This window comes from Lutjanus erythropterus, chromosome 13 (assembly GCF_056507025.1).
Source record: "Lutjanus erythropterus isolate fLutEry1 chromosome 13, fLutEry1.hap2, whole genome shotgun sequence".
In the NCBI taxonomy this organism is placed as follows: Eukaryota; Metazoa; Chordata; class Actinopteri; order Lutjaniformes; family Lutjanidae; genus Lutjanus; species Lutjanus erythropterus.
Genome location: NC_139329.1, coordinates 25,226,577 through 25,237,949, shown reverse-complemented (window position 1 = coordinate 25,237,949; position 11,373 = coordinate 25,226,577). Strand labels below are relative to the sequence as shown.

General features: G+C 38.5%; 1 protein-coding gene across 4 annotated transcripts in view; it reads left to right on the top strand.

Annotated features, from left to right (window-relative positions):
• Positions 1–345: 345 nt before the first annotated feature.
• Positions 346–11,373, top strand: part of trpm1b (transient receptor potential cation channel, subfamily M, member 1b) — a 24,827-nt gene continuing 13,799 nt past the window's right edge. For all 4 annotated transcript variants that reach the window (XM_084733357.1, XM_084733356.1, XM_084733355.1 and 1 more), the window contains exons 1-5: positions 346–642; positions 9,030–9,106; positions 10,138–10,333; positions 10,685–10,898; positions 11,187–11,311. In XM_084733357.1, coding sequence (XP_084589483.1) covers positions 571–642; positions 9,030–9,106; positions 10,138–10,333; positions 10,685–10,898; positions 11,187–11,311 — 684 coding nt within the window. In that variant the 5' untranslated portion in view covers positions 346–570. The remainder of the gene's footprint in view (positions 643–9,029; positions 9,107–10,137; positions 10,334–10,684; positions 10,899–11,186; positions 11,312–11,373) is intronic.

Here is an 11,373-nt window from a genome sequence, read left to right as displayed (position 1 = left end):
CTGCATGTGTGCATACCTTTGTGTTTGGGACACTCCTGTCTTCCCCTGTCACACACACTGAGCCTCATCATGGTGGTGGGACAACCTTTGGCTTTCCGCCGGCTAACTTTAGCCTCACAGCTTGCACCATCTCTCTAAGCCTTTTTTGGGGTTGTGGTGTGCCAAAGTAGATTTACCTTCAATAACCATTTATTAAATCTCTATCCATTAGACTCTGAGGCTTCATAAGAGCCGGCTGCATTAAGCCTGATTATGGGATGCCCGGCAGAGGAAAAGGGTCTATGTGTCAAGTGTGTCATCGAGTGATTTATATCCCTGGCTGGGATCTCTGTCTTGTCAGTCGGGAGTAAGCTGCAGAGAGGAGAGCGAAGCACTGAGACCTGTAATGATGTGAAACTTAGATTATTGTTTTTTTAAAGTGTGAATCCAGAGGTTGCAGCCATGCCATGGTTCTGTAGTGGGTGTTTAGGGTTTCTGTCTGTTTCTAATGTTGACGCTGAACTCTGACCTGCCGCCAGTCTCTGAGGATCCTTTTTTAAGTCAGTTTGACTCGAATTCAAAGTTGTCAACATGGACAACAAGGGCCCGAGTACCACCTTTAAACGGTCCTCCCTGAAACGCTCTGCATCCGGCTCGCAGAAGGTAAGACGAAGCCTTTTCTGTCACATTCAACAGGTGATTCTCTGCCTCTAAACCGAACTGTCTTCACTTGTGTTCCAACATTTGATGTTTCTTCTGACATATACCTGTGGCATTCATTTTGAAAGTAAATGTTTGGTGTTGCTCTTTAAAAAAAAGAATGACAACTGCATTTTGTTTTGTTTCTTTTATCATTTCAAACTTGCATTCAGAAACCAAACAATACTGTAAATGACTTGTCTTGCATAGCATGTCACATGGAGCTGTTACTATGAGCCACATTAGTCTCTAACCAATCATTTCAGAGGCCCTTTGTCTGGCATAATGACATGCACCATTCAGGACCGCTGCTGCTCGTATGTTGGTGTGCACATGGTCTGCTTTCCCAGCCCTGCAAACTTGCTGCTAAGTGGTGTTTGAGGCTGCACCAGGCTTCAAGAGCCGCTCGCTCCAGTACTGCAGTTTAATCCTTCATAATGGCCCAGTATGGACCATGGCTATGACAGATTAAGGACTTTTTTATCTTTCTAAAGTCTGCTTTCATGTGATTAACACACTCCTGTTTTACATGTCCTTGAAAGCAAGAAAGATGCATTTTTATATATATATATTTATATATAAGTATGTTCATGCATGCTTCTGCTCCCAATCCAGCGAGCAGTGTATGCTGGGATTAAAGCATAGACACAACCAACTAACTCAGTTTGTGTTGTGTTGTAGATTCATATAAAGCACAGAAGAATTTTGAATTTTGACGAGGACAAAGAGCAGAAACACTTTCTTATTTAAATAGTACAAAATAAAAGATAAGTAAACCCAAACAATTTAAAATGCCTCTTGTTTTTCATGGGGAAAAAAGCAAATAAAGCAGTTTAAGTTCATCCTTTGTTGATTTCATATAATCAGCATCAATAATCAGTGTCTAAATGTCCTTGTAAATGTGCATTTTTTTTTTTAAATACTGAGGAAAATGGTTCATCATGTTGCTAAATCATCTTGACCCCTGATGTATCTTGCAGCTGTATATCTGACACTGGCATCATTAAAAGAATTCAGTGCGATGGATTTCTATAAATAAAAGCAGCCATTATTTGGTGAGATTAATATTCTTTGTATAATCCACAGCCATTTTATATGAGGTTTTACTCTGTAAAGCAATCAACAATGTCATAGCTCTCAGCTGAATACAGCTGCACTTTTAATGAGATCGGAAATGTTGCTAAATATAAACTCATTGGCTGCACAGACCAGACCGCCGAGAGATATAACACTGTCCATCATGCATTTTTCAGTCATGTTGCTATGTTAGTCTTTTAATCATGGACTCATCTGCTTTATTCAAATGCTAGGCGTGTACTTAATCATTTACAGGGGGTTGTGGTATGAAAAAGGATTTATTTTTCATCCATGGTATAGTAAATCAGAAACAGAGTGAAGGTGATATCTCTTTGAATGTAGTGCGGATAGATGACACTTGATTGAAACGAGGGTAAAAGTCCCCGATCCTCCCCAAACAGGCAGCACATTCAGTTAAATATATTCACATGTAACTCTTCAGCAACACATAAGCTGATTTTTTACCTCTTGAATTGAGAATTAGCTTCTTTTTGCTCAATAGTTAAGGCAGAAATTACCTTAAAGCGTCTGTAGCCTGATGAGTTTGAATAATTATCGATAAGTTTTGTGCTTAGACCCTCAACAGAAGCTGCAAAGGGAAAAAAACAATCAATCCAAATGTGATTAACAATTTTCACTCCGGGTTTACAGGATCATATGACCGTGTGATGCAAGCATCAGGCTTCATTCAGGTCAGGAGAGGGCCAAGAATCCTCAAAAATGCTTTAAGGCTCATGTCAGGATTGAGCTGAAATATCTCGAGCTGCAGGGTCACAGGCAGGGCTGCAGCAGGCGTCTGAGTGTGAAACACTTGTGAAAAATAAAAATTAAATAAGAAAGATCTTTAAATGTTGCAGCATTCTGGAATAAAGTTACATTAAATGTGTTTCTTGCTACCTAAGTTTAGACTAAGTTAGCTTTTTGTGTCTAAAATCAGAAACAAATTCAAAATCAATTAATCGATTAATTCTGCCATCACACTGCATATAATTACATTAAAAAAAAACAAGGTACTGCATGGCCATTAGTTGACGTACTCTATATGCATGTTAATTTTTTAAAAAACACTTAAGATCACATCTTTCATAAATTCTTTAAATGTAATGTACCACAGCAAATTCCTATGTATGTGAAAACCTAGTGGGAAATAAAGCCAGATTCTGACTAAAAAGATTAACAAAAAGAAAAAAAAAAAACAATTAAAAAAATAGTTGAGTAAACTCTTTGAATAATGGTTGATAATCTAATATTTGCAACTGCAACCTTTTAATTTTCGGGTACCCAAATAATGACAGATCAGGTTGACAGTTCACTGTGAACAATTTTTGTAATTCACCTTTTTGGGTTTCTAAAACCAAAATATATATATATATTTTTTTATTTATTTCACAATACATCAAAGGTTGACATATAACTTAATTCAAAACTCAAAAATCTTGTGAAGGTAGTTGCCTTAAAATGAGTTTTAAAATATATGTATATAAGCACTATAACAATAAATATATAATAGCAGTTTTGTTTATTTGTTTCTGTGAGTGAACTACAACTAGCATCTCATTATACAACACTATGATGTAAAGTGATTAACAAATTGTACCTCATAAACAACCTTTAACACGGTCGGGTGACCTGCTGTCATGTCGTATAAGTCTCTAACATTTGGAATTATTACATTATTTAGTTTCCATGCTTCTCCTATACTACAGAAACATTTTATATCTGTTAGTTTTTACATGTTTATCTTTATTCCAGTCCACTGATTTTAAGAAAAAAACTTAAAAAACTAATCTAGTGTCTTTTTCAGTCAGATTTTCCTTTGGGGGGTGGGGGGGGGGGGACCACAGAAAAACAGCAGCAGCTTTAAAACATGTCTTATGACTCCCTCGACTCTTGGGGATAATCAGTGACATGTTGCACTCATGTGATGGCTAACTGGATTTTCAAACCCAGCAGGACAATGAGTGCATTTACAAACAGGGCTGAAGGAAAACAGTTAGCCTCACAGTTAATGCAAATTTGCCTGTCCAGAGCCTATGACTCGAGCGTGTCACTTTGTCCAAATATCTCTCCCCTCAAGTGAAAATGTGTAAAAGGCGGCTTTTTATTCGTTCCACGTGGGACCGACCATGAGTTTGGAATATTTTTTTTTTTTCTTTTTTAAGACAGTGAAGGAGACTGCATGGGTTTCCTTCTTGTCACATTGCATCAGGCTCCAGCCACGTCGCCATTCAATAGCAAAGCCGAGCAATTAGTTGCTTTTATCTTCAACCCTGGTGACATCACATTCCATTAGGACCCCCAAATCCTTTCTGATCCATTTCACTTGTGCTGATGAGGCTTTTGTTGTGTCAAATCCATCGTTTCTGCAATATTCAGAACAGTAAAAGAATGACATAAATGACGCATATGGTTTTTACTCAACTTTAGAAAAACACCTGTAAACAGCCAGTGGTGGACAGAGCACTAAAAGTCCGTGTTCAAGGAGAAGTCCTGTTACATTACTGAAATAATACTTAACTAAAAGTAAAACTGCTGGTGTTAAAAAGATGATTAAGTAAAAGTACAAAGTACTAGAGTATTAGTTACTATTTAACTGTTTATCTTCAATGCAAACATTAATAGGAGACATTCAGTCAAATGGGTTTCTTTTTCTTCAAACCTTCAGACTAAATTACAGTTACACAACTTCTGCACTCTTCTGGTTAGGGCTGTGACTTTTGTGCATTTCACCGATAGTAGAAAACTCTAACAATACTACAATCACTTAATCATTTATAATCAGTAAGACACCAAACATGTTTTTTTCTAATTACTTCCATTTCTAAACTATTGAGTGGTATATTTTAATCAGGTGATTCATGATTAATAATTAACATTTGTACTTCAGCTCAGTGGTCACTGTCACCTCTCCAAACATGTGCCTGCTGCAGCGATTGTTTATTCGTCCGTATGTCATGGTTTTCATTGGCCCATTTGCGATTTCATAACCTTATTATTTATAAAATGCACATGAAAGGTTTCTTCCTGCTTCTTTCTACCTGGTTATCATAATACTCATCTGATTTCAAGGAGACTGAAACTCGGTGGCACACACTAAGAACATCTATATAGAAACAGCTATTATTTTCGCTGATGATCTCGTTTGGTTATGTAGGTCGTATGCATCACTAATAAATTTAAAATAAATTAAAATACTCATATAGGTAGAAGTATCCCAAAAAATGACTTCATTACAGTAATCTGAGTAGTTATAATTCATTACTTCCGGTCTGCTAAACAGCTATTTGCACTGAAATGACGAGGTCAGATGTCAACATACAGATATACAGCACTCATTATACCTTTTCCTTATGGATGTTGGAGCTGAATAGACGGTGTAATTGCAGCTGCACTGGAACAAATTTGCTGTGATCTAGTTGCTCAGTAGGCTGTGGGTCAGGAGACCAGGACCATGTGATTCAAGTGCAAGAAGGCATGAATGTAAGACACACAGTGTATGTGGACTCGATGTGTCGTGACTTACAGAAAATACTGTATCTGTCTATTAGGAATGATCCAAATACATAAATAATGTGATGGAAACGGATGGATATGGATATTTCTTCTTCTTGCTCAGTATTATTCAGAAAAAAGGCCAACTCCATGATTGCTTCAGCACAGTTTGCATCCACCTTAATCAAACACTGATTTAATTCACCAAGATTATTCCCTTAAACTGAAAGATATTCTTATATACTTTATTGTGGAGTTAACTTTTTTTTTTCATTTTTTTCAATATTCCCCAGTTAAAGGAGCGGTGGTGGTGGACCTCAGACAGTTCATAAAACTAAGTTTAGCTAAAAAATAAGAGAGCGACAGAGAAGAAAAGTACAGTGAGAAGATGTGAAAATATATTTCATAATTAACTATACACCAACATTAAATAATTTTGGCACAACTGCATTTCCAGTGAATGTAAGGTTAGAAAATACAGCATTTGTCCACTTTAATGTGACTTCCAGTATAAACCACGCTCACCTCTGGTCTGCAATCCGAAGACAAATACAGATAACAATGTCTCTGTGCCCCTCTAGTATCGACTGCATCATGAAAGTGGTAGAAGTACTTGAAAATCAGAATAGAAACATATAAAAGCAGAGCAATGTACTATGTCAGTGTCATGCAATAGTCAAAATTTGGAGCATTATTACATCAGTACAGCTAATATAAATAGAGGTCATAACAATATTTTATACCTTTTATGCAATCCAGCAATTATAATTTCCACCTTACACAATTGTCTTTTGTTTTGAGCGATCATTTTCTCAGAAAATAATGCAGCACATTGGAATGAATGTTGTTTATTGTTCCGAGGCTTGTCTTAAGTCTTGTTAATTTTCTCGGTGTGACACAATCTGATCCTGCAGTATCTAATTCTTCAAGGTTTTTGTTGTTTTCCATGCTCAAAGGCAGCCCTTAACAAGGCAGCTGGCTGCTGACAGGATTTTGGTTTTAATTGCTGCGGTTAATGAGTTTAAGTACGCTGAAATAACTGCGTCATACTCACCAAACCCTTCTGGAAATGCACTTTGTTTTCTTCTGCTATAATTAACAGCGGCCCACGTGCATTTTTTTTCTTTTTTCTTTTTTTTTGTTACCAGAGCTAGGACCAAAGGGGGGGGGGGGGTTGGGGTGGTGTTAGGCTTTTCTCTCTCTGTCTTTCTAAGTCATCAACCACCAACCTCCCTTGTCTTTTTCGCTGTGAGTTACAGTCAGGCTCAAACTGCTCACTTCAACCATAAAAGGAGCGCTTATCATACCATTTCACATGAGGAAGGTTTTAAATGGATGTCTACAACTTTGTGCTTGTTAACTCCATCTCAGCCTCTGGCTCACCTAATGCTTCCTCTAGCTATTTAAGCATGCACCTGAAAGCCCTTAATAATATTAAATCCAACATGTACAATAAACAGGATTCAATTGAAACATATCTAAATAGGTCAGACAGAAGGCTTTTAAGATCAAAATGATCTCTTTTGGCCTGAAGTTAAAATTTCTGGTTACCAGACAATATTTTTTAAACAGTAACATCTCTTTTCGGTGTCCTTTAAGGCTATTTATCACACAAAATCACAGTTTTTAAATGCAAATCCACTTAACATGAGAAAAATTAAAAAGCTAGAAGACTAAGAGAATATTGAATAGCTGGTGTGCTGAGTTTTCTTTTCTTCCACAAAAACATGGTGGGTGGAAATAGAGATTAACTGCAATTAGCATTGACTGACCTTGCCCCCAACTGGAGACCAGTCATGTCTTAACAAGGCGCCTTCCAAAAGAATGCCTGCATCCAATTCTCTCAATTATGCAAATTGGGTTGAAATCAAAGTAGTTGGAGGGGGTGCAAATGTTCTGATGAAAAGTTGGGGAGCCTCTGAACGAGACTGCAGTGCTTCTAGGTTAGCACAGTCTGCTCCTCGCACAGGCTAAGATCTTCCACACTGTGAAGCGAACACAAAGAAAGGAGTTTTCAACAAATTGGGGAGATTAGGGGCCGGTTATCAAAGTAGATTTATTGTGCCTTGTTCAAGCGAGGGATGAAAATACCCTGTGGGCATGGAGAAGGGGTCATGGGACTCCCAAAAGGATTACCTTGAACTGGAGTCATGAGACTTGGGCGAACAAAGACCCTGCTCACATGCTCATCATATTAACTGGCCCTCATAAAGTGAAGAAGTTTCATGTCCTGTGGGATTCAATGAGAGCACTCGAGTGGGAGTGCAGCAGCAGCAGCAGCAGCAGCAGGAGAAGGCTCTGCTGGAGGAGCAGCAGACTTCTTTACTTTGGTCTTTATCTCCAGCAGCAGCAGAGATAGGACCCTGCAGCTCGGACAGAAGCTTGTGCGTAAGTCTATCTACATTCTGGAACTGCAGCTCTTTTCACACTGAATTTCATCACTTTTATGACAGAATTAGTTAGATACCACAGGGTGGCAAGAGATAGAAAGTGAATTCAGATGTGGTGAATGTGAACAGGCAGCGCTGTATGAGTTCTGGGTGCTTAATGATGCATGATAAGATTGAGATGGAAAACTGCTGAGACGGGACAGACAGCAACAGCCACGCCGTGCCTTGGACTTTTTGAAAACACAGGATGATGATATTTTAGCAAAAGCTTACCTTGGCAAAGTTATTTCTCAAATTGTTATCATGCGAGCAAACAGTTTAACATTTTAAATAGGAAAATACAAAAGTGCAAAATTAAAAAGAGGAACTAAATGATTTGAAACAGGAACAGGAGTTTTATTTATATATAAAGGGAAGGATGAAAAGTGGAATACAGAGCAGCAGCAGAACTGTTGCAATTCAACTAAGTAAGATACAGAAACATAATTAAAGTATGATGAAATAGTAGGTAAAAGAGTTAAAAATAGATGATATGCATCATGCAATACACTATATGCCAGAACAAGTATCTGCTAATATTTAGTTACATTAAGAAGTCATATATGTGTGTTTATATTGTTTAGATATGTTGCAAAAAGCAATAGACATGATTATTTAACACAATGTCAAATTATCTCTTTTGTCATTATTGCTAATATAATCTGACTATTTCTTTGGACGGAGGACATGCAGGGCAAATAACAGACAGTCCTGGATGGTCTCTGGTTTTCAGCTGCTTGCTGTCTGAAGCCATTTGTGCAGATAAACAGAGAGAACAGTAACTGCACTGTGTTATGAGCACTTGCAATTACTGTTCACAAGACTACATTTTATCTACGGTCTTTCATTTTTACTCATATGACTTCAGACTCATGATGTTTTTTAGTGTGTCGGTCTTAATTGGGCCTCGGCCGTCCACAATGGCCCTCAGAGAAACTATGCTTTGAACTCAGGTCATTTTCACTCAGCACTGGAAAAACATCACACAGCAATCAGAACAGGATTTGACAAAGTGTGTGGACATGGTACTTTTGTTTGATGCTTTCTACTGGCTGCTTATCAAGTCCAGCAGACAATGGAAGGTGTTTAATGATCTCAGGAGCAACAGAACATCCTCAACCTCACTCTGTAATGTTTTTGCCAGTGGACATGCAAGAAGTCTGGTTAAATTTTCTCTTCTCTCACTGGGTTTCTTTGCAGGATGCAAATGATCTTCATCTTTCAGCCAGGATTACCACTAAGAGGATTTTGATCGTGAAACTTAAATTCAGATATCAGCAAAGATGATCTCCCTGCGACTGTGCAATGACACCACTTTTTTTTTTTTTTCTCTTTTCGCTTTTCTCTTTGCAGGCACAAAAGGCCTGGATTGAGAGGAACTTTGTTAAGAGAGAATGCATTCACATATTTCCCACCAAGGATCCAACCAGGTAATTAACAGTCTACAAATTACCTTTTATATGGTTATTTGTTATTTGTGGCCTGAGGTTACAAGAGCAGCTATGTCTTCTTCGTTTATTTTGACCGATGACAGTTGCTCCTTTTCACTGCTTGAAACAGCTTACTACAAAAAAACTTTCATTTAAAGGTGCACTATGTAGTTTTGAGAGACACTTGTTATTTTGCTGAGCCTGCTACTACAATGTAATTCTTTGTATTACAAATGTATAAAAAAAATATCTGTAAATTACACAGAAGATGTCTCTCTGAATAGTAAATATATTTGTAACAAAAACATCTGGTCCTTCAATTGTAAACAACAGTGACATGGTAACTTTGTCAGTGTCACAGGAACCTTGCTCTTCCCTGAACATAGTTAATTGTAATATATATTTTCATATACCATACCATTTTTCCACAACTGTGAGTTTAAAACATATATCCTGATAGTACATGCTGTACCTTTAATCATTAAAAATAATTTTAAAAGATTTCCTGAAAAACTAAAGTGTGTAACTTGTGAGAGTCTTAATTATGTAAATTAAAATATGAATAAGGGTGCCATTCAGCTCCATATTCCATATATTTGAGTAATGTTTTAAATAGATTAAAAATAAATTCTCTCCACTTATTCATTCATTTACTAAATCATGACACCTATGACTACAGATTATCAGACATTTATCAGGATTAAAGCTGAGCACTGTAGGACATGGTTACTATCCTGGGCATCGAGTTGAGAACAGGCTGAGAGCGGCCAGGCAGCGCAGCCCTTTGTTCATTGAGGCACACATTTCCCAGAAATGGACACAGCCATGAAAGAGTCTGTGCGACGTGTGTTTTCGAGGAAAAAACACAGCCTCCATGAGCAGACTAAACAACACCCTTTGACTATGGCTCATTGTGTTCATACTGTATCCACTGGATAGTACACAGCTCAGGGGTTTCTATGAAAAAATCAGTACAGTTTTGAAGCCACACAGGCTCCAGGACTGACGTGCTTCTTCTGGGATCTGTCTAGATGTGCCTGTGGTCAGCTGACAACGCAGCACGTGGCCATCCCTCCTGGTGCCAACTCAGTAGAGGAGGCGCACCAGCTGGTGCAGATTGACACCCCAAAGGATAAATGGAGTGTGATCAAGCACACCAGGACCTACCCGACAGACGCCTTCGGCCTAATCGAGTTCCAGGGTGGAGGATTCATCAACAAGGCAATGGTGAGTCTGAAAAATGACTCCTGTGTTTACATAGTTGGTTTTGTCAGGAGTTACAACAGCATGAGGGAAGTGAGTGAGAGTCACATGATGCAGACGAGCCCCCAGTTACCACTAGCTCACAGGCTGCAACAAAGTAGGGAGAAGTAGAAGAAGCAGAAAATACAACCTGAAATTCACCCCCCACAAGCCAAGAAAGGTAGAGTCAGAGTCTCTGCAGATACAACCACACACTTCTAATGGGTAATAAGTAATGATTGAAAGGAATAATGTTTATATGAGTTTATACATTGTTTTTAAGGAAAATATAGTATTAAATAAGTAACTTTACTGTCCCCGTTTTTTCTTTCTTAGTATATCCGAGTCTCCTACGACACAAAGCCTGACAACCTCCTGCACTTGATGGTGAAGGACTGGCAGTTGGAGCTGCCCACCCTGCTCATCTCCGTACACGGAGGCCTCCAGAACTTTGACCTCCAGCCCAAACTCAAGCAAGTGTTTGGCAAGGGCCTGATCAAAGCCGCCGTCACCACTGGAGCCTGGATCTTCACGGGCGGAGTCAACACGGGTAGGCTGACAGTTCTGGATAATGCTTTTAATGTTCACTTAACAAATAGCAGTTTGTGACATTAGAGGATTACCTTTGCTCTAAATTGTCGTTGCATAACACCTATTCTGCAATTTCCTGGGGGAGATTTGACCAACCCATTGTCACAGGTTTAAGCGCTGTAATTAGAGTTTTTGTGGGGAAAATTCATCACAAATGACAATCTGTGTGGATTTTGCGTGCGGTAACCACAGTGTGTCCCTGAAAGTCATTATTCATGTTCCTGTGTTTTGTTCTTTCTTTCGTTAGGGGTGATCCGTCATGTTGGAGATGCCTTAAAGGACCATTCCTCCAAGTCACGAGGGAAGGTGTGCGCCATAGGAATTGCTCCATGGGGGATCCTGGAAAACAAAGAGGATCTCATTGGAAAAGATGTGAGGATTTGCAGCTGGAAAAATACCCCTTCTTACTCATATCTCTTCCTGAAACATTTCAA